General features: G+C 43.6%; 1 protein-coding gene across 4 annotated transcripts; it reads left to right on the forward strand.

Annotated features, from left to right (window-relative positions):
* Positions 1-7,502: 7,502 nt before the first annotated feature.
* On the forward strand, positions 7,503-22,026 carry LOC118397699 (hormone-sensitive lipase-like). Of its 4 annotated transcripts, none has more exons than XM_035792601.2 (12): positions 7,503-7,649; positions 10,062-10,141; positions 10,608-10,857; positions 13,400-13,684; positions 13,975-14,065; positions 14,256-14,401; positions 16,748-16,933; positions 17,066-17,221; positions 17,399-17,543; positions 17,709-17,936; positions 18,239-18,621; positions 19,047-22,026. In XM_035792601.2, exons 3-12 carry the CDS (start codon positions 10,618-10,620, stop codon positions 19,266-19,268), a joined length of 2,082 nt encoding a protein of 693 aa, XP_035648494.1. In that variant the 5' UTR covers positions 7,503-7,649; positions 10,062-10,141; positions 10,608-10,617; the 3' UTR covers positions 19,269-22,026. The 4 variants fall into 4 exon arrangements, with proteins under 4 accessions (XP_035648494.1, XP_035648502.1, XP_035648513.1 ...); XM_035792609.2 differs by lacking the exon at positions 7,503-7,649 and adding an exon at positions 7,715-8,174; XM_035792620.2 differs by lacking the exon at positions 7,503-7,649 and adding an exon at positions 8,283-8,402.
* The last annotated feature ends 2,017 nt before the right edge of the window (positions 22,027-24,043 follow it).

Below are 24,043 nucleotides of genomic sequence, written 5' to 3' on the forward strand. Positions count from 1 at the left end.
TTGTCCCGAAGCCACTCCTGGGTTGTCTTGGCTGTGTGCTTAGGGTTGTTGTCCTGTTGGAGATGAACCTTCACCCCAGTCAGGTCCCGAGTGCTCTGGAGCAGGTTTAGTCAAGGATCTCTCTGTACTTTGCCCCGTTCATCTTTCCCTCCATCCTGACTCGTCTCCCATTCCCTGAAAAACATCCCCACAGCATGATGCTGCCACCACCATGCTTCACCGTAGGGATGGTGCCAGGTTTCCTCCAGATGTGACACTTGGCATTCAGGACAAAGAGTTCAATCTTGGTTTCATCAGACCAGGGAATCTTGTTTCTCATGGTCTGAGAGTCCTTTAGGTGCCTTTTGGAAATCTTCAAGCGGGCTGTTATGTGCCTTTTACATAGGAGTGGCTTCTGTCTTGTCACTCTACCATAAAGGCATGTATGGTGGAGTTCTGCAGAGATGGTTGTCCTTCTAGAAGTTTCTCCCATCACCACAGAGGAACTCTGGAGCTCTGTCAGATTTACAATTGTGTTCTTGGTCACCTCCTTGACCAAGGCCCTTCTCCCCCGATGGCTCAGTTTGGCTGGGTGACCAGCTCTAGGAAGAGTATTGACGGTTCCAAGCTTCTTTCATTTAAGAATGATGGAGGCCACTGTGTTTTTGGGAACCTTCAATGCTGCAGACATTTTTGCTTCCCTTTCCCAGATCTGTGACTCAACACAATCCTGTCTAGGAGCTCTACAGACAATTCCTTCAACCTCATGGCTTGGTTTTTCCTCTGACATGCACGGTCAACTGTGCGACCTTATATAGACAGGTGTGTGCCTTTCCAAATCACGTCCAATTGAATTTACCACAGGTGGACTCAAATCAAGTTATATAGAAACATCTCAAGGGTGATCAATGGAAACAGGATGCACATGAGCTCAATTTGGAGTCTCATAGCAAAGGGTCTGAATACTTATGTAATTAAGATATTTATGTTTATTTTTAATACATTTACAAAATTGCAATAAAAGCTGTTTTCGCTTTGTCATTATGGGGAATTTTGTGTAGATTGACGAGGAATTTCTTTTATTTAATCCATTTTAAAATAAGACTGTAACGTATTAATATGAAAAAAGTCAAGGGGTCTGAATACTTTCCGAATGCATTGTATTTACTACTGTGATGTGGTTCCAATTTAAAGGAGAGATGGGACGATTGGTATCCTTGTTGTAGGCCTATGCTACCTCATGAGTATGAAACATCACAGAAAAGGTGAGGAATTTATTATGCAATGATCATGTAAATTACATTTTAAAAAATAGCCTAGAAAATGCTTACTTCTAATCATTTTAAAATACAAAGATAATCTATTTAGTTTTTCTCTCATCACTATTGGCAGATGCCAGCAGCATACCACTCTGCCAGGAGCATATGACCTATCCCATTACTAACTTACCACTGACTCTAAGCGGGATTGGTCCTTGTCATCCCTAAATGGGAGACCAGATGCTGCTGGAAGTGGTGTTGGAGGGCCAGTAGCAGGCTCTTTCTTTCCTCTGATCTAAAAATAAAAAAATGCCTCAGGGCAGGGATTGGGGACATTACCCTCGGTAGGGTAGGTCTATTGGATGGGACGTTAAACAGGTGTCCTGACTCTGTTCACTAAAGATCCCATGGCATTTATCATAAGAGTATGGGTTTTAACCCGTGTCCTGGCTAAATTCCCAATCTGGCCATCATACCATCATAGGCACCCAATCATCCCCAGCTTCCAATTGGCTCATTAATCCCCCCTCCTCTCCCCTGTAACTATTCCCCGGTCGTTGCTGTAAATGGGAAGTGTTCTCAGTCAATTTACCTAGTAAAATTGGGGATAAAAAAAGATTGCATCTTGTTATTAATCTGTTTATTCTTATGAATAAGCTTGTCTATCATATCACCCATGTGCACAAATGACTAATCTACTTGCCTGCTTGCAATGCAATACTTCAACCACTAGAAGTTGTGCGTACACATGGTCTAAAGTTTACGGGAAGGTGAGTACATTTTCACGTCAAGTTCAGTTTTTGTAAATGCCCACTTTTGCGTGAAAACTGGCACACGCATGTTTTGGGGTCTAATTTTGTACTTATACACAATTTATTAATGAGGCCCCTTCTGCCAGGAGAATAATACGTCTACTTGTCCTGACATGGTTTTGAAACCTGATCAGAAGTCTTGCTCCCATAAATGTGCTGTGTCAAAGGCATACCTGGCTCCACAAGGGGGTAAAAGAGTGCTTAACCCCCTAACTTGAAACCTTTGCCCCCTCAATTTCAGTTTTATGTCCCCATATAAAAATAGCAAAAAAGTAAGAAATTGAGTGACAGGTTGGCGCAAAATCTGTATCTGCGCTGTGTCAGTACAATAGACAGAGCGCGCCAAGGTATGTGAAGGGGGGCTTTGGAAAGCCACTGGGGCTGTTAGGTATGAATCCTTTGGTCTTCCATAAAAAGCAGGGGGAAAACGGTTCTCTGTGGTAGGCGAAGTGAATAACAACATACGCCTCTGCCTGTAATATTTGATTTTGGCCTGTAATATTTGTTTTTGGGCTGGGTCAATTTTACAATTAGAGCTGCTTCACTCAACTCTGCCTCACGCCCCACACCACTACAGAGGTAGCTTCTTAGCTAGCAGTAAAACACGTTAGTGTTATTAGCCTTAGCCTATTTAGCTAGCAGGAACCAGCTAATCTGCTACTGCCATGATGGATATGGTCATCCTGTCTGGGTTGGCGCCCCCCCTTGGGTTTTGCCATGGCGGAGATCTTTGAGGGCTATACTCAGCCTTGTCTCAGGATGGTAAGTTGGTGGTTGAAGAAATCCCTCTAGTGGTGTGGGGGCTGTGCTTTGGCAAAGTGGGTGGGGTTATATCCTTCCTGTTTGGCCCTGTCCGGGGGTGTCCTCGGATGGGGCCACAGTGTCTCCTGACCCCTCCTGTCTCAGCCTCCAGTATTTATGCTGCAGTAGTTTATGTGTCGGGGGGCTAGGGTCAGTTTGTTATATCTGGAGTACTTCTACTGTCCTATTCGGTGTCCTGTGTGAATCTAAGTGTGCGTTCTCTAATTCTCTCCTTCTCTCTTTCTTTCTCTCTCTCGGAGGACCTGAGCCCTAGCACCATGCCCCAGGACTACCTGACATGATGACTCCTTGCTGTCCCCAGTCCACCTGGCCATGCTGCTGCTCCAGTTTCAACTGTTCTGCCTTATTATTATTCGACCATGCTGGTCATTTATGAACATTTCAACATCTTGGCCATGTTCTGTTATAATCTCCACCCGGCACAGCCAGAAGAGGACTGGCCACCCCACATATGCTCTCTCTAATTCTCTCTTTCTTTCTCTCTCTCGGAGGACCTGAGCCCTAGGACCATGCCTCAGGACTACCTGGCATGATGACTCCTTGCTGTCCCCAGTCCACCTGGCCATGCTGCTAATCCAGTTACAACTGTTCTGCCTGTGATTATTATTATTTGACCATGTTGGTCATTTATGAACGTTTGAACATCTTGGCCATGTTCTGTTATAATCTCCACCCGGCACAGCCAGAAGAGGACTGGCCACCCCACATAGCCTGGTTCCTTTCTAGGTTTCTTCCTAGGTTTTGCCCTTTCTGGGGAGTTTTTCCTAGCCACCGTGCTTCTACACCTGCATTGCTTGCTGTTTGGGGTTTTAGGCTGGGTTTCTGTACAGCACTTTGAGATATCAGCTGATGTACGAAGGGCTATATAAATAAATTTGATTTGATATCAGAAATTGTCCTTGCCAAAGTACCCAAACAAAGCCAAAGAAGAGCATTGAGTAGCAGCAGGATCAAACCACTGAGGCTGTCACAAAGCCCAGCAGCAATGATGCAGCTGAGCTCTAGCTAGCTCCGCGTGCAGAGCATTCACCCTCTTCCACAAGTGCTGCCAGAATAATGGCTGCACAGCCCCCTCCACCTATGGCTGTTCCTTATGATGTTGGGACAGAGGAGCCAGCCTCTAGAATCCTACCCTAGTCCCAGGTTTCCTGTCCAAAAACGTTAATTTAATAGCAATTGGTTCAGAGGAAGAGAGTGGCTGGAGTACTCGGGTACTGAAAATGCTGCATTTTGTATCCCATGTCGAAACATTTTAATGATGGGTAGCTGGCAAGAAATCACATGTATGTGTTGGCGATTGTGGACATTATTGAGTTACTTGTTTCAAACCAGCAACCACTGAGGTGGACATGATAGAGTCGGTGGGGGAGGGGGGCAGTGGACTTTTCCTGTCTGACGGAATACACTTTCCGAAAAGACAAGGAACTTGCACCATACCAGCACCATACCCTACAGTGCCACATACGTCACACGATATTCAAAATGAAATCATAGGGCTCATTGGTGAGATTGTCACTGAGGAAGCTACATGCGAAAACTCATTTTCCACTATGACAAACTTGTTCAGTCAGCACAGAAGGAGCGTACTACACCGGAGGATAGCTCAACTAATCCAACTGGCATTTGAAGGGGTTCTTACAAGAAGATTTTTGGGGAGAATGGAATGATCGATTCCTCAAGAAGTTCCACAGAGCATCAAGGAGGCTTCAACTGTTCTGAAGGGTAAGAAACAATCTAGCTGGTTGTTTTTCATAAAGAATCTTGCTTTAGTGTATAGGGCACTGTCAAAAGCATGTTCACTTTTATGTTTGTGGTGCAGCGTGATATAAGCAGAATTCAATATGATTCCAATGCAAGAACCCAAATGATGCCCCTGGGTATAGTAGCTACAGTACATATCTGTAAGTTTCATCATAGAAATCGATACATTCTATTGTGGTTTTCTTGGTAGCCTATTGGTTTTCTTGGTAGCCTATTGGTTTTCTTGGTAGCCTATTGGTTTTCTTGGTAGCCTATTGGTTTTCTTGGTAGCCTATTGGTTTTCTTGGTTGTAAATGGAACCGTACATATTGGAAATGTGTTTAAGGTAGGTTGGCATTGCTTAATTGATTACGTGGGTCGAATTTGATTCACAGAAGTATATTGCGCCATATCACAACTTGTTATAGGACTATTTATTTGGCAAGACAGCTGTGCATGGCTGCATTGCACTGTAGTACAGTGCCTTGCGAAAGTATTCGGCCCCCTTGAACTTTGAGACCTTTTGCCACATTTCAGGCTTCAAACATAAAGATATAAAACTGTATTTTTTTGTGAAGAATCAACAACAAGTGGGACACAATCACAGTGCAGGTGCATTTATACGGAGACTTGATTACACACAGGTGGATTGTATTTATCATCATTAGTCATTTAGGTCAACATTGGATCATTCAGAGATCCTCACTGAACTTCTGGAGAGAGTTTGCTGCACTGAAAGTAAAGGGGCTGAATAATTTTGCACGCCCAATTTTTCAGTTTTTGATTTGTTAAAAAAGTTTGAAATATCCAATAAATGTCGTTCCACTTCATGATTGTGTCCCACTTGTTGTTGATTCTTCACAAACAAATACAGTTTTATATCTTTATGTTTGAAGCCTGAAATGTGGCAAAAGGTCGCAAAGTTCAAGGGGGCCGAATACTTTCGCACGGCACTGTAGGCTTTAGGCTTTTTGGATCTCCATTCACCTTTTGTTTAATGTGTTTGTTGACTGTTAATGTAACTAGCTTAGATATAGATTGTGTCATGCCTTTGTTGATCTGATATTTAGTTTACTCAGCCTACTACTGTACTTTATACCGCTGTTTTGTTCTCATTCATTCATTTGGTATTATAAGCCTTAAAGCAAGGCCGTTTTGGTAATGAATATAGGCTGCAAGATATAGTAGATAGGCTGTTTGCAGTAGGGTAATTCACCTATGTGAATTCAGCCTTACACACAGCTGTCTTGCCAAAATAATGCAAACTAAATGCTGTAAGTAGTAGCCTAGTTATTCATGTATGGAAACAAAAATAGTGAATAGCATTTTGGTGTAGGGTGCTGTCTATTGTGCTGATACAGCGCAGCGGTGATAGGCTACATATTTCACACCAACCTGACTGTCATTTCAAAAGCACTCAATGATCTCAGTCTCTGCATTTTAACTTTGTTTATTGTGATATAGCTTGGTATAAGCCGAATTCAATATAATTCCAATGCAAGAACCCCTCAAAATTGTGCCCCTTTGCCGATTTCAACTCTCCCCTCGCTTTATCCTGACACCCCCTTAGTCACTTTATCCTGCCGCCCCCTTAGTCACTTTATCCTGCCGCCCCCTTAGTCACTTTATCCTGCCGCCCCCTTAGTCACTGTACCCTGCCGCACCCTTAGTCACTTTATCCTGCCTCCCCCTTAGTCACTTTATCCTGCCGCCCCCTTAGTCACTTTATCCTGCCGCCCCCTTAGTCACTTTATCCTGCCGCCCCCTTAGTCACTTTATCCTGCCGCCCCCTTAGTCACTGTACCCTGCCGCCCCCTTAGTCACTGTACCCTGCCGCCCCCTTAGTCACTGTACCCTGCCGCCCCCTTAGTCACTTTATCCTGCCGCACCCTTAGTCACTGTACCCTGCCGCCCCCTTAGTCACTGTACCCTGCCACTCCCTTTGTCACTTTATCCTGCCGCACCCTTAGTCACTGTACCCTGCCGCCCCCTTAGCCACTGTACCCTGCCGCCCCCTTCGTCACTTTATCCTGCCGCACCCTTAGCCACTTTATTCTGGCGCCGGGTCTGGTCAAAGGACCCTTTGATAGTAAATTAAATTGATTTCATAGCTTTCATTGGAAACGTTATCAACATGACTCAGATTGTGAAAAGCAGTAATGCCATGTTGAAGATTATTGTGGATATGGCAACAGAGTTATTAGTGGCAACAGATGTTAACAGAATGTAGCAGCAAGCTAGCAGCATACTACCCTGCATCGTACTGCTGGCTTGCTTCTGAAGCTGGTTGGTCCTGGTCAGTCCCTGGATGGGAGACCAGATGCTGCTGGAAGTGGTGTTGTAGGGCCAGTAGGAGGCACCCTTTCCTCTGGTCTAAAACAAATACCCCAATGCCCCAGTGCAGGGATTGGGGACATTGCCATGTGTAGGGTGCCGTCTTTAGGATGGGATGTTAAGCGGATGTCCTGACTCTCTGGTCACTAAAGATCCCATGGCATGTATTGTAAGAGTAGGGTGTTAACCCTGGTGTCCTGGCCAAATTTCCCAATCTGTCCTTCATACCATCATGGCCACCTAATCATCCCCAGTTTACAATTGGCTAATTCCTCCTCTCTGCTGTAACTATTCCCCAGGTCGTTGCTGTAAATAAGAATGTGTTCTCAGTCAACTTACCTGGTTAAATAAAAATGTTACTGGCCACATGATTTTTTAAATGATGAGTAATCCTAAGGATGGATTGTCTCAACATTACAGAGCAAAAGTTTGAAAAGATTTGATGTGTTTGGGGAGGGGGAGGGGAGGGTTTGTTAGAAGTTAATATGGTTTTTGTAGTATGATCATGGTTTGTATAATTCTCGTCGCACACTCCAGCACAGTAGGTGGCGGCAGGCATGCACCTTAAACGTGTGTGCGGACGGCTATTATACCATAGAAGAAGAAAAAATGAAGCCAAAGATTTTTTTTAAACGAATTGAACGCACCCCAATCGGTGGGGCGAAACAGAAACTGTCAGCTGAAGAATAGAGGATGCGTGTTGGTAAGTTTGTAGGCTGTACAATGCAAGGCTTTCCATATTTGATCATACTGTACACTAACTTTTCTCGTAAACATAGGTCGCACGTTTATTGCAAGTGTTCGTTTGAAGTCACTTGTTTAATTGTCGTTCGTCCGTCACAATTTTTTGCAAGTCTTGGGCGGCCAAATTCAATGTCGTAGAAAAAAACTTTATGTACACTAGGACACTTCAACTGGTGACTATCCTGGAGATAAAAAAATGTAATAACACTGTTTGCGTAAATCTGACATGTATTGACGGGACAAACAACATTTGCTTACGTTTCGGTATGAATCGCGTTAATCAGAGCCTCTGATTAAATGTGTTTCTCCCTTCAATAAATCGATCAGATTTACGCCGCAACCGATCGCTCCTTGTTTTTATTCTCCCGGATAATCTTCAATAGAAGTGTTCTGGGGTTAATTCATTTTGTGGGGATTTTAAAGTCCATCAGTCAAGCACCAGCTGATTCCCTTTTTGTTTCAACTGGGCAGGGCTGAAGCTGGGGTAGGTTATACTTTTTTCCAAAGTTCTATGTCGTGTTTGAAAGTGCTATTTTTTTAACTACATGGATTTACATGTGGTTACCATCGGGAAATATGATATCGCGGCTACCAGTGTCCCAGTTTAGAGTTTATATATTGGGAAGAGTGGATTTGGTCAGTTTAGAGTAGAGTTGTTTATTTGTCGATGTGTGGTGACGTCATCAAACAGCTGGTTAGGTTCTGAGAGCTGGTGAGTGTTGAGTAATTAGATGAAAGGTGACTTGTTTAAAAAAAAAATGTTTATCTTTATTTAACTAGGCAAGTTAGTTAAGAACAAATGCTAATTACCATGACGGCCTACACCGATCAAACGTTACGCCGGACGACGCTGGGCCAATTGTGCGCACTAGGGACTCCCAATCACGACCGGTTGTGATAGAGCCTGGAATCGAACCAGGGTCTGTGGTGACTCATTTAGCACTGATATGCAGTGCTAAAGGAGTCACTAGGATCTGTACTCCGGGAATCTGGTAATTTGAGCGGGTGAAGGACGCACCGACAATGGCTGTTCTGTTCTCCATACACCTTTCAGATGTCAGTAAATGTTGGTCGTGCATATTGTTGTATGGCGAAGAGGAAATTAACAACACGCACCATGCGGACTGCGGTGATAGAATAAAGATTTTAGACCGTTTCAAGTGCAAAACGAACTTTACCAATATTACATCTGCTTCCCTACCATGACAAACAAACAAAAGGTAATACAAGTATCATTATTATTGCATTTTGCGTCTATATTCTTGGCATCCGTCTCTTTAAAACCAATATTTCTGCACAGAAAGTGCACACTAATAAAGCAGCTCACTGTGTTTCGGATTTTTTTCCTACGACAACCGTGTCTCAGGTATGGATTGGATAGCTGTGTATGATCAACTAGGGAATCATCGTAATATGTGAGCACCCACGTCCTGGGGTTGAGGATGGACGGAAATATTTGGGAGCACGTCCGTAAGTCGTGTAGTGTTTTAACGATACATATTTCCTACAACGGCCGAATATGACGGCTAACATACGTTTCCCAAAACACCACAAAGAGAGAACGTTCGCTATGCATTAGTTACTTGGGCTAGGATCAGTACGACAGGACTCGCGGGTCAAAGGATGCACCGATGATGGCTGTTCCGTTCTCTAGAACCCTGTCTGATGCACTAGTGTTGAACTGCAATTCCGGGGATCCTGCATGAACACCCCATTGGCCCCCCTCCCCCTCTAAGCACAAGATCTTCATGCTTGTGTGACACTTTTTTTTTTTAATCCATGTTTTGTATCGAGTGACAAATACCTTTTACATGTGTCAATCTTTGTTTTGGTCGCACTGTGTGACGCGCGTCAACTACGTCTACACGTGGCCGCGTCGCAAAGAAACGACTAGTTCCTACAAAGATGCTGGAAAATGCTAGATGCGGGGCAGCAAGGGTGCGTTCGTAAATTTACTCTGGCCATCAACACCGATTTCAGAAGACACTCATCTGAGTGTGCCAGAACGAAGAATAACTGACGAATTTACGAACGCTCAACACCCGTTGAATATGGCCGGTTTCAGCAAAAACGCGTAATTAAATTGTTGACAGCAGCACAGTGACAGTCACCAGCGGTCTGGATAACATGAACAGCCTAACCAGCTCTGCTAGTATGTCTGGAAGTAGCTAGCCAACGTTAGCCAGTTAGCGTGGATGCTTGACTGCCGTTGTGAGGTCAGAACGCTCGTATAAACCCTACTCCCCGATTAGAGCGCACCTCTGGCAATCCAGATTGAATTTACGAACACACCCTAAAATGGCTAGGAACCTCCTCGTGACGTACAAAACATGAATTTAATTAAAATATATATTTTCTGTTTTTTTTGTAGAACCCCCTGCAACTGGATACTGACATTTTATAAGGCACCCTTTCCCCGAATCGAGAACGAAGACTGTGTCGCAAGAGCAGGTTAGTTGAAGAATCAATTTCAACGTTTTGTATAAGCTAACGTTAACCTGTAATGGAAACATGGTTATTACATATCTGGCGTGCAAGCATATAGGCTACATAACTTGTCAGTCATATATACCAGAACAAGGTTGGTTTGATTTGTTGATTCTTAGTAGCAGTCTTCTATTGACTAGGCCTATAAATTAAGGCTTTAGGACAATATTTAGTGTACATTTTGATAAATGTTGTCAACAGCCTATTTTTTATTTATTTTTTTGCTAAGTCAGTTTGTGAGAGGAGTCCTGTGCTAGTTGCATCTTTTAATCTTTGACCTTTGGCACACACAACCAAACCAGTCATTTTAAAGATGTTAGTCAGATGTAATGATTTTTATATCTCCTTACTTAAACTTTCAAATTATTCAGAAATAAAATAATGTTTTTGGCCTAGGTTTGGTTTATATTTCTGTATGTGTGCGCTCTAGTGTCTCAGGTATGGATTGGATAGCTGTGTTCACATCCTTGGAGGCGGTGTGTAAGGAAAACATCATTGCTCTGTCTGGGCCTCCTGACTTGCCATATGGCGACGTGTCCAGGCGCTTGGTGACATGCATGAGAAAGATTCAGGACCATGGTCGTGCCCTGGAACCTGTGGTTTCTGGCATCACTGCAGTCTACCACCACTATGACTTTGACTCTGATACCCCTGGGAATGGGTATCGCACACTGGTCAAGGTAAGGTAGAATTATCACTCTGTGATTGCCTCTCATTCTCTTCCCACAGAGGGGAAAATGGGAGGAAGCAGGGCCGGTCCTGGACGTTCTGCTGCCGTAGGCGAGACCATAATCTGCCGCCCATATGCTACAAATTTTAGCACAGCTGGTTTGTAGGCCATATAGTCAGTACAATGTCAATAACATAGTCTAATATTTTCAATCTGATATCTGATTACATTGGTAAAATCACCAATACCCTAGAGGTTCTGCCGCCCTAGGTGAGACAAAAATGATTACATCTTAGACATCCTATAGAATCTAAGAAAGTTACCTTTCTACCCAGAAACAGTTTTCTGCGTCAGTAGAGCCTATAAGCTTCAACTGCTGGCTACTCGTCCATTATATAACCCAACAACATGAGTGCTTCCCTAAAAGCTGCCTGGGTTTAAACAAACTCTTGTCTTTTCAGAAAGAGAAAAGACAGAATAGTAAATGTATATTTTTTTTATCTCTAATATTATAGGCTGCAGTTTAGCTTCAGACTGTCATGGAGAGGAATCAATATATCACCACATGGGTCAGAGTCACGTCTTTCACAGACATTTCAGAGCTTGTTTCTACCATAAGGCATCAGAGTTAAGCATTGTTCTAGAACGCTTGATATAATCTGGATACATTTTATGTATTTATTTCAAAATGTAAAACAAACCAATAGATACCCTTTGTTAAAGAAAAGAGCAAAAGGATATGTGATACCCTCACTCAATTCGAGCCCTGGTTTTAATCAAGCACACCCAGGCACGGAGGTATTTAGATAATTGTGTCTGTCAAACAGGTAGGCTTACCACTTTATTTTTTTGAAAGATTAAGAAATAATCTCCAATTATATATGTTTATGCCCATAGAAAATGTTGGTGCACGCGTGCACATATAGAAGGTCCCTTTCCAGGCGGAGAGTTACAATGTTGCTATCACTATGCAACCTACTACCTATAGGAGGAAAATAAGTTCACATTTTTTTTATCCAATTGGTAGTTACAGTCTAGTCTCATCGCTGCAACTGCTTCTTAACACCATGCCCACTTAACCCGGAAGCAAACGTGTAGGCGTGCACTGCGCCCAGCCCGCCACAGGAGTCGCTAGTGTGCGATGGGACAAGGACATCCCTGCCGGCCAAACCCTCACCTAACCCAGACGATGCTGTGTGCACCGCCCGATGGGTCTCCCGGTCACGGCCGGCTGAGACAGAGCCTGAACTCGAACCCAGAATCTCTAGTGGCACAGCTAGCACTGTGATGCAGTGCCTTAGACCACTTTGCCACTCAGGTGGCCGGAAAACAAGTTTCTTATTAATAATATCCCACCTGTTATCACACATGGCACGACCACATAATTGTTACAATTACAATTAAAAATAACACTTTTATATAACATATTTATATATTCCTGTAGAACTGTAAAACAGAGTAAGATCGTTTGAGCTTTAGAAACAACTGCTTTGATAAATGCATGACAGGCCTCGTTTCACTGGAGCAGTGTGAAATAAGCTTCATGTCAATGACCTAGCCTTAATTCATTTTTAAAATGTACATATTGAATTTATTTCATCTCCACCTAGTGGCCTCTCCTCTGCTGTGGCGCTGCATTACAGTCAGCAACGTTTTCAGCAACGTAAAGATCCATTTATATATTTTGGCCACTCACCGGGATCTTTTTTGTGGTTGTATGGGAGTCGGATTTAACAGCACCACCACCACTGTCATCCAGGATGGGGAGCGACGAGTCTGGGTCAATTATAGTAGGATCTTCGCCGGCATTGTTTGGAGGTGTGGCTAGGCCTGGTGCGACCACCTGTACTTGTCCAGCCAGAGAGCTGCCATCACTGGGGGCTTGTCGTTCTGGCCGAATAAATGGCCTGTCCTCGTAGGCTTGTCATTCTCCCCAACGGCTGATGGACATTGCTGCACGCGGATACATTTCACCAGCCAATTTCTTTGGTTTAGAGATTATGCCTCTTTTCTCATTGTTTTTATTTAATTTTTTTAAATATTCGTTTCCTGATTAGTTTTTGTCTCTTTGACATGGTAGAAAATGGTTTCAGATCTCTATAGATTACTTTTAGCTAAAATCCACTAGTAGTAGCTAGCCAAAGTTAACAGGCTAGGTTAGGCTACTGCCTTCATCACGAATTGTCTTCGTCACATAAAAATGAAAAAATAACTGTCAGATTCAATGTTTCGCAATTGGATAATCTCATATAAACACACACATCACCATAGCTACCAAGGACAGTGGGAGTGAACTTCGGGAGAAGTGGGAATGGGGTGCCACGGGTAGTGAAGCAGCCGATCAGGGGCGCCCGGGTGGCGGCAGCCAATTGTCAAAATGCAGCCCCAAATTCAAGTGCCGCCGTAGGCGGTGGCCGAATCTTGCCTAATGGGAGGGCCGGCCCTGGGAGGGAGTGATGGAGCTCCTTCGATTATTAAAACACATTTATATTTTACATCTTTGTAAATATGAATGTATTTCAGAGCAAACAAAATATAATCTAATTTCACAGGTGTTGAAGTCTTGCCTTCTGCACATCATCCACATTGGCCGCTACATTGCCTCTAACTGCCACAGGGCCTTCTTCAGGGCCGAACACAACGCCTCAGAGATGGAAGCCTATGGCAGTGTCCTGTGTCAGCTACGGGCCCTCCTCTACATTGCCCAGGGAATGCTCCACGACAACAGTCCCGGGCAGCTGTACGGAGAGCAGGACGGAGAGCTGAGCAGGTGGTTGGTGAGGGAGTATGCCTCCATGCACAAGGCCTGCTTCTACGGCCGCTGCCTGGGCTTTCAGGTCAGTCACCACCAGGGGGAGATGCTATAGAGCAGTGGTTCTCAACCGGGGGTACTAGATATATATTCCCTCTGTAAATTGTATATCCTCACTGTAAATCAGCTTTTCTCCAGAGTTTTATGTTCACTATGTTTATATTGTATATCCTGTATGTTGACTTACTGTCTGTATTCTGTATATGTTGTTTATTGCTGGCAGCAACTATTCGCTAAGTCAAATTCCAGGTATGTGTAAATGTACTTGGTGAATGAATAGATTCTGTAATATTTTTTCCCCCTCTGCTTCCCCAGTTCTCATCTTCCCTTCGTCCGATCCTGCAGTCATTAATCATAAGCATGGTCTCGTTTGGAGAGAGCTACGAAAAACAGCATTCCGGGTTAGGTCAGTTTGAGTTCTTTGGTCTGTATCAAGTTGTAAAACTATACATGTTAGTTGTCATAACAACTGACTGATTATCTACCTTGTAGGGCCTATTGCAAGATTTATGGTAATCCTTTGTCATTTTACAAAGTTGGTGCATAGTGTGCTGTGCTATACTGACTTCCCATTTGCTCTCCTCCATATCCCTTAGGCATGGCAGCATTCTCCCTCCTTACCTCTGGAAAGTATGTCATCGATCCAGAGCTGAGAGGAGAAGAATATGAGCGGATCACCCAGAACCTGGACATGACGTTCTGGAAGTCCTTCTGGAACCTCACCGAATCAGAGCTTGTATCGGTGAGGGGAGGAGGCTCTTAACTAATTCTACTTTTCTTACTAGCACTGACATTGCTGATGGCAGCTGTACTGAGGAAAAGTTTCAACTATGACTGTGGTATGTGGTTGTCTTACCTAGATACCTTAAGATGAACGGACTTAACTGTAAGTCACTCTTGGTAAGATCATCTGCAGAATATTTGTACATTTAGCAGATATTTACTTTGTCCCCATGGGGAAATTATGTTGCAGTGTCATGTACATGTTTAAAGTGGCGTTTAAATACAGAACAAATTGACAATACAACTTTCATAACAGTTACATACCAATACCACAAGGGTGCGTTCTGAGCCCTCTCCTGTACTCCCTGTTCACCCACGACTGCGTGGCCACGCACGCCTCCAACTCAATCATCAAGTTTGCGGACGACACAACAGTGGTAGGCTTGATTACCAACAACGACGAGACTGCCTACAGGGAGGAGGTGAGGGCCCTCGGAGTGTGGTGTCAGGAAAATAACCTCACACTCAACGTCAACAAAACTAAGGAGATGATTGTGGACATCAGGAAACAGCAGAGGGAACACCCCCCTACCCACGTTGATGGAACAGTAGTGGAGAGGGTAGTAAGTTTTAAGTTCCTCGGCGTATCCATCACGGACAAACTGAATTGGTCCACCCACACAGACGGCATCGTGAAGAAGGCGCAGCAGTGCCTCTTCAACCTCAGGAGGCTGAAGAAATTTGGCTTGTCACCAAAAGCACTCACAAACTTCTACAGATGCACAATCGAGAGCATCCTGTCGGGCTGTATCACCGCCTGGTACGGCAACTGCTCCGCCCACAACCGTAAGGCTCTCCAGAGGGTAGTGAGGTCTGCACAACGCATCACCGGGGGCAAACTACCTGCCCTCCAGGACACCTACACCACCCGATGTCACAGGAAGGCCATAAAGATCATCAAGGACAACAACCACCCGAGCCACTGCCTGTTCACCCCGCTATCATCCAGAAGGCGAGGTCAGTTCAGTTGCATCAAAGCTGGGACCGAGAGACTGAAAAACAGCTTCTATCTCAAGGCCATCAGACTGTTAAACAGCCACCACTAACATTGAGTGGCTGCTGCCAACACACTGACTCAACTCCAGCCACTTTAATAATGGGAATTGATGGGAAATTATGTAAAATATATCATTAGCCACTTTAAACAATGCTACCTAATATAATGTTTACATACCCTACATTATTCATCTCATATGTATATACTGTACTCTATCATCTACTGCATCTTTATGTAATACATGTATCACTAGCCACTTTAACTATGCCACTTTGTTTACATACTCATCTCATATGTATATACTGCACTCAATACCATCTACTGTGTCTTGCCTATGCCGCTCTGTACCATCACTCACTCATATCTTTATGTACATATTCTTATCCCCTTACACTTGTGTCTATAAGGTAGTAGTTTTGGAATTGTTAGTTAGATTACTTGTTGGTTATTACTGCATTGTCGGAACTAGAAGCACAAGCATTTCGCTACACTCGCATTAACATCTGCTAACCATGTGTATGTGACAAATAAAATTTGATTTGATAAAAAGAGACTGGCCTGCTGGCCGTACTGGGTCGATAGAAACATTAGCCTGCTGGCCGTACTGGGTCGATAGAAACATTGGCCCAAGCTATTTAGGAGGGATATCATACCTGGCACAAATTGTCTAGTTGTGTTTTTCCTGAGCCTATACCTGCAGACAGAGGGGAGTAGTTTGAAGTCCGGGTACAGGGGGTGGCTTGGGTCTAAAATGATTTTGTGAGCCTTGCGGAGGGCCCTGACCTTAAAGATCTCATCCAGGCCTGTCTGTTTGACTCCTTGCTTGTTGTGGTGATAATCCTTCTCAGCATATTTCTCTGGCTGAGTGACATTGCCAAACCAACAAACGATACAAAAAGTTAAAATACTCTCAATGAAAGATTTGTAAAACAGAGTCCGTATAGTACAATTAACATTAAAAGATCCCAGCTTTTTGAGGACGCAGTCTCTGTTGACTCTTTGTAGATTAGGTCTGTACATTTACTCCACTGAAGTTTATTGTCTAAGAGGACACCCAGATATTTGTATTCCTCTACAATCTCTATGTTCTGACCTCTGATAGGTGTTGTATGTTTCCTGAAGTCTTTGTGCATCTCGTTGGTCTTAATGGTATTGAGGACCAAGTGTGATTCATCACAGCACTCTAAAAAGGGGGAGCAGTGTTTCTCCGACTTACTCAGTCTCTCCTTGCTCACTCCATCTTCCTGCTTGTTTCCTTTTCTGACTGTTTGCAATGTCCTCCATCTTTTTTGTCCATCCATTCCACAGGGCTTTGCCAGTTTAACCTCTACCCTAGTGCAGGTGAACCTCACCCTGACCATACCCCCTGAACCGCTACTCCTCCCCCTGGTCTCAGACCCCCGTCTCTCTACCCCTGTGTCCCCGCCAGTGGCCCACTGGGGCCCTGGACCTGTCAACATGCGCCTCATCTCCTATGAGCTTCGAGAAGGACAGGTGAGAACTAAGCTTTTACCTTGTGCTTATTATCTGATGATTTCATCACAGGTCTACACTGTTTTATCAATCATATTACTGTAAAAAGGGTTCAGTTATGATGCATACATCTTACCATCTCTCTTTCTTCAGGACAGTAAAGAGCTGCTAGCCTTCGCTCGTACAGAAGCTCCACCCATTTCCCTGTCTTTAGTACCGTTTGGTGCCCAGAAGCGACCTCCTTCCCCCTGGCTGTTGATCCACTTCCATGGAGGAGGCTTCGTGTCCCAGACATCCAAATCCCATGAGGTACATAGGCCTGGGGGTAGTGTGTGTCGCCTGAAATGACTTATGCTAAACCCAAACCCTAGTTTCACAGTAATTAAGTGGAGCTTGGGGCTCAGCACATACCATGAATACTTTCATATTGTTGAACCTTGCTGTTTAATTTTCCTGTCACATCTCCATCTGTCCTCCATCTCCCAGAACTATCTGAAGAGCTGGTCCAAGGATCTGAATGTCCCCATCCTGTCTGTGGATTACTCCTTGGCACCTGAGGCCCCCTTTCCCAGAGCCCTGGAGGAGTGCTTCTACGCCTACTGTTGGGCCCTCAAGAACTGCCATCTTCTGGGTCAGTGTCATTACCACTGTGTTAGAGCTAAGAGCCAAATGCAATGGTTTCTTAGCTTGACAGAGGACCCTCGGCTCAATCATATTGGTACATCTTATATTGCAGTATTACAACAAAACGTCTGTCGGACCCGCTGGTACTGATTGGTCTGTTCCTCTGCCCTAGGCTCCACTGCTGAGCGTGTGTGTCTGGCTGGGGACAGTGCTGGGGGGAACCTCTGCATCACTGTGTCCATGAGGGCCATTGCCTGCGGTGTGCGCATCCCTGATGGAATTATGGCTGCATATCCTGCTACCCTGCTCACCATTGAAGCCTCGCCCTCCCGCCTTCTCACCAGCTTTGACCTACTGCTGCCCTTAGGGGTGCTCTCCAAGTGTATCAACGCCTACACAGGTAAGGAAGTGAAAGTCATGAGAGGGTATTAGTCCAAGGTTATGTTAAAAGGTAGTTAGTCACACTCCAGTCTTATTTTACTTTTCTTTAAACATTTGTCATTTAGCAGATGCTCTTATCCACAGCGACTAGTTAAATATCTAGGTGGGACAACCACATATCACAGGCATAGAAAGTACATTTTTCCTCAGAGTAGCTATCACTACCTTACTGTATTTATAATTGGTATTGTTTTTCAATAGGAAAAGTTAAGTTACTTTCTCCTTTTTTCCAAATGACCTTTCTCTTTTTCACCCCCCCAGGTGTAGACTCTGAGACGGTTCAGCCTACAGAGGGGATCAGCACGTTGAGCGCTCTAGGTAGAGACACGGCCTCGCTGATCAGTGACCTCTCACACGGGGCGTCCAAATGGATCCAGTCCTTCATTCCCGCAGAGGTCCTAGGGTCATGGTCATCGTCTCACCGGAGGTCCTTGGACAACAAGAACCACCAGAGATCAGTGTTGCCATGTTCCCCCGACTCCTCCTCAGGCCCCAGGGACTACCCAGAAGGCTTTGAGCCCCTTCGCTCCGAGCGCCTGTCTGTGATCCAGCCGCATAGCTGTCCCACCGTCAAGAACCCATTTGTGTCACCCCTGCTAGCCTCTGACGACCTACTGCGTGGACTACCACATGTACACTTAGTGGTGAGAGAGGAGGGATGGGGAGGGGGCGAGTCAATGCATTTAAGACAGGGTTTTCCAAACTCAGTCCTCGAGACAAGGGGGGTGCACGTTTTGGTTTTTGCTCTAGCACTACACAGCCAATTCAAATAATCAATTAATCATCCAGTTTTGATCATTTGAATCAGCTGTGAAGTGTTAGGGCGAAAACCAAAACGTGCACCCCTTGTGGTCCTGAGGACCGAGTTAGGGAAATGCTGATTTAGGAAGATGTGTTTGTAGGTTGAGAGGGATGGAAAAGATAAAGAAAGAAAAACCAAGACACATTTTACTGCAGCAGGCCTATTTTGTCCTTGTTCACTGGTCTCTATCTCACTCCACAATTGATGGTCTTTCCACTTTAATCTCTGACTTTTCTGTAGTTTTTACTCCCCTGTCTGTCCCCACAGGCCTCTGCACTGGATGCTTTGCTGGATGACTCTGTGATGTTTGCCAGGAAACTGCGGAATATGGGCCAACCAGTGACCCTAAGGGTAGTGGAAGACCTCCCACATGGCTTCCTTAGCCTATCGGGATACGCAGAGGAGATAAAGGTGGCCTCCGACATCTGCGTAGAGCGAATCAGGGAGGTCTTCCAGCAGACAACTCTGCCTTCCTGTACTCGCAAGTGACCAATGTTTGAAAGGAATAATAATGGGGCTGACCATTTGCCTAATAAAACCAAGGGGAAAACTAGTTGTTGTCCTCACAAAAGTGAAAGATAACACCCTTGCCTTTCTTGCACCTTTCTGACTAGCACTGACTGAATGCTGCTTTATTGAGGAAAACATTTTCTAATTATGAGTGATATTTGAAGTTACTGGTTAAAGAGCATCTGCTGAGAGTGATGTCAATGTTCAGTGTTTTTTAGTCCAGGAAAGGGTCATGTCATTTGTAATCAATTAAATGTCATATTGCCTAAGGTTTGAGAACAATACTGACACAAAAATGCAATTTCACACATTTTTATTGAGTTAAAAACAAAAAAACACTTGAGGGTCAGAGGGCGAGAGAGACGTTGAGTGTCCTGGGAGGCTAAGGCTTTAGCGAGGGGCTTTGTATGGGCTTAACAACCGTGTCTCCCTGTGGCAGAAAAGACGACACGCTAGACACCTTCACCTCAGGATTATGGGGTAAACCTTCCCATACCTGTGAGACAACAATAACACAATGCTGGGATGTCCTGTATACCCAACCGTATACCCGACCAAAAAAAGCCGATACCAATTAATCGGCAGAATTAAAAAAATACAAATGTATACATATATTTGAAATAATGACAATTACAACAATACTGAATGAACACTTTTATTTTAACTTAATATAATACAAAATCAATTCAAATCAAAGTTTATTTGTCACGTGCACCGAATACAACAGGTGTAGGTAGACCTTACAGTGAAATGCTTAAGCAATTTAGTGTCAAATAAATAATGAAACTTGTTCAATTTGGTTTAAATAATGCAAAAACAGTGTTGGAGAAGAAAGTAAAAGTGCAATATGTGCCATGTAAAAAAGCTCATGTTAAAGTTCCTTGCTCAGAACATGAGAACATATGAAAGTTGGTGGTTCCTTTTAACATGAGTCTTCAATATTCCCATTTAAGAAGATTTAGGTTGTAGTTATTATAAGAATAATGACGCGTCGACTATTTCTCTCTATACCATTTGTATTTCATATAGCTTTGACTATTAGATGTTCTTATAGGTACTTTAGTATTGCCAGCCTTATCTCGGGAGTTGATAGGCTTGAAGTCATAAACAGCGCTGTGATCAAGCATTGCTAAGAGCTGCTGGCAAATTCAGTAAAGTGCTGTTTCAATGAATGTTTATGAGCCTGCTGCCGCCTACCACCGCTCAGTCAGACTGCTCTATCAAATCATAGACATAATTATAATATAATAAACACAGAACTACGAGCCTTTGATCAGTAATATGGTCAAATCCGGATACTATCATTTCGAAAACAAAACGTTTATTATTTCAATGAAATACGGAACCGTTCTGTATTTTATCGAATGGGTGGTAACCCTAAGACTAAATATTGCTGTTACATTGCACAACCTTCAATGTTATGTCATAATTGTGTAAAATTCTGGCAAATTAATTACGGTCTTTGTTAGGAAGAAATGGTCTTCACACAGTTCAACGACCCAGGCAGCCCAAACTGCTGCATATACCCTACTGCTTGCACTGAATGCAAGAGAAGTGACGCTATTTCCCTAGTTAATATTGCCTGCTAACATGCAGCTATTTGAACTAAATATGCAGGTTTAAAAATAATTTTAAGTGCTTTTTTTCGCGAATGTGCTTTTGTTAAATCTTCCCCCGTTTGGCTAAATTGAAGTAGGCTGTGATTCGATGGTACATTTAACAGGTAACGCTTTGATTATATGCAACGCAGGTCAAGCTAGTTAACCTAGTAATATCATCAACCACGTGAAGTTATGCCAAGATAGTTTTTTATAAGATAGGTTTAATGCTAGCTTACAACTTACCTTGGCTCCTTGCAGCCACAATGTCCTTTTGATGCTCCACTCGCGTAAAAGGTGGTCAGCCTGCCACACAGTCTCCTCGTGGATTGCAATGTAATCAGCCATAATCAGCATAAAAAGTCTGATTACCGATTGTTATGGAAACTTGAAATCGGCCATAATTAATCAGCCATGCCAATTAATCGGTCGACCGCTAATCTCTTGGTCACAGATACCAAAAAATTAAATAATGGGCCTCGTGATCTCTTTATGGTATTCTTGTTCATTCAAATTGCAATCGATAAAATGCAATTGTTTGTTGTCTGTACCTTATGATGCCTGCCCATACCATAACCCAATTGCTGCCACGGGGCACTGTTGTGAGGCCGGTTGGACGTACTGACAAATTCTCTAAAATGATGGAGGTGGCTTATGGTAGAGAAATTAACATTAATTTCTGGCAACAGCTCTAGTGAGCATTCCTGCAGTCAACATGCCAATTGCACACTCAACTTGAGACATCTGTGGCATTGTGTTGTGAGTGGCCCTTTTATTGTCTTATTGTCCCCAGCACAAGGTGCACCTGTGTAATGATCATGCTTTTTAATTTGATTCTGATATACCACACATGTCAGGTGGATGGATTATCTTGGCAAAGGAGAAATGCTCACTAACAGGAATGCAAACAAATTTGTGCAAAAAATGAGAGAATTAATCTTTTTGTGGGTATAAAAACTTTTTGGGATCTTTTTATTTCACCTCATGAAACATGGGACCAACACTAAAACATCTTGTGTTTTATGTTTTTTTTCAGTGTAGTTGCTTATATCTTGTGTGCCCGATGATGCCCCTCATCCCTTATTCTGTACTGGGCTTGCAATATCAAGTGTGATCTCAATAAAATGATTCATCGTCTAGTCTTTCTCAAACCCACGCCGGTCCATGGAGGAATGCATGCTGGTCTGGAGTGTATTTGTATTGAATATGATTTAGCTGGCTTTTTTGTGGTCTGCGGCATATTTGAGTCATATAAATACTTGCCTTGGGCCTACTTGCATAATGCACTTAACTAAGCACTTGCCGCACTAGAAAAATTGTGTTGGCATGATTGTGTTTAGCTACACCACACAAGCTAGCTCTGCTGCGCAGCCTGCATTCTTATTTTTTAAAAATTACCTTCAACTAGGCAAGTCAGTTAAGAACAAATTCTTATTTACAATGACGGCCAACGCTTTGCCAATTGTGCGCCGGCCTATGGGACACCCAATCACGGCTGGATGTGATACAGCCTGGATTTGAACTAGGGACTGTAGTGCCTCTTACAATGAGATACAGTGACTTAGACTGCTGCGTCACTCGGGATCCCAAATAACAGCTGCCTGACAAAACCAGTCTGTGTGATGTGTCAAGATGCTATTGTAAAGAATCTGTAAGGACACAGAAACGCTCACGTTGTTTGTTGACGAGCGTTAACACTGATTTCCCATTAAATAATCACGTTTTATTTGAATGAACATACAGTGCACACCAAAACTGACCAGCCGCACACCAAGCATTCCCAAATACTCTCCAACATGCCTTCCGCATCATAACATACAGCAACTAATTTGCTTAACTTTGTGTGATAGGCTGAGAGACTTTTGAATGTATAAAACATATTGCCCCCTCATGCTTGGAAACAACGCCAAAGGAAGGTTTGAGCCGGTTGTAGTGTACCCAGGCATGATAAGGTCCATTACACTGTACTACTTCATACAGCACCTCTGACAGTTTATTTGACATTTTGAAAGGACCCTTCAATTTCTTTCTCAGTTTGAGTGACAACCCCTTTTCCCTCTGGTAGTCTCTAAGTCACACATTCATTTTCCTCATACCTCTGGGGTGTCACCTTTAGAATCCAAGTATTGCTTTTGTTTACCTGTGGCTTTTATGTGATTTCTCTTTACAGATTCCCTTACAGTGCTTAAATACCCCTTTACCTTTTGCACATACTGAGAAAAATACTGTTCCCCTTCATTTTGTGTTCCCATAACCACATCAACCAATAAAGTCATTTCAGCACCGAACAGCACCCTGTATGGTGTGAACCCCGTGGAAGATTGAAGACTACTCCTGTATGACATCATCACATATGGGAGTATCTCATCCCAATTTCTTTGATTGTCAGCATGTTGATCAGAGTTCTGTTCACTCTATCCATTAAACCATCTGATTGTGGTTTGTGTTTTATTCATTTGTAAAAGATTGCACATCTCTCTAAAAAGAGTAGATTCAAAATGTCGCCCCTGGTCGCTATGTGTAGAACGAGGAAGGCCTAGCTTCAACACAAATTCCTCTACCAGTTTCTTGGCCACTGTTACTGCTTCCTGATTGTGTATGGCATATGCCACTGACCACCTAGTAAAGTAATCTGACACTACCATAATGTATTTGTTACCTTGTCCCGTCTCTGTAAACAGACCCATTAAGTCTACAGCTATCCTCTCAAAAGGGCAGCCTGGGACAGAACTCGTCATGGTTGTTCTGTGGACTGGACCCTGTATGCAGTGCACACCACACAGTCCTTACACCACTGCTTAATGGCTCTCTGCCAGCCTGGTCAATACAATCTTGCTCTAATTTTACTGGTGAGTTTTTCAACTCCTAAATGGCCTCCTGTTCTATCATTGTGGATAAAGGTAAGTATATCATGTACGAGCTCATCTGGTACAAACCCTCTCCAGATGGTGCCATCTGCCTCATAGTTTTGACTCTCAAGGCATAACACTCCATTCTTCACATGTAATGTCCCCCAGACTTGTTTGAAAGGCCTGAACTTTGGCTCCGATTGCAACTCCACAGGGAGCACCGCTCTACCCTCTCTGCATTTATTAAACTGGGAGTCTCTATCCTGTGCTTCCAACAGGAAAGCTGAATTTTTGGGTACTGCCTGGC

Source organism: Oncorhynchus keta, chromosome 2, assembly GCF_023373465.1.
Source record: "Oncorhynchus keta strain PuntledgeMale-10-30-2019 chromosome 2, Oket_V2, whole genome shotgun sequence".
NCBI lineage: Eukaryota > Metazoa > Chordata > Actinopteri > Salmoniformes > Salmonidae > Oncorhynchus > Oncorhynchus keta.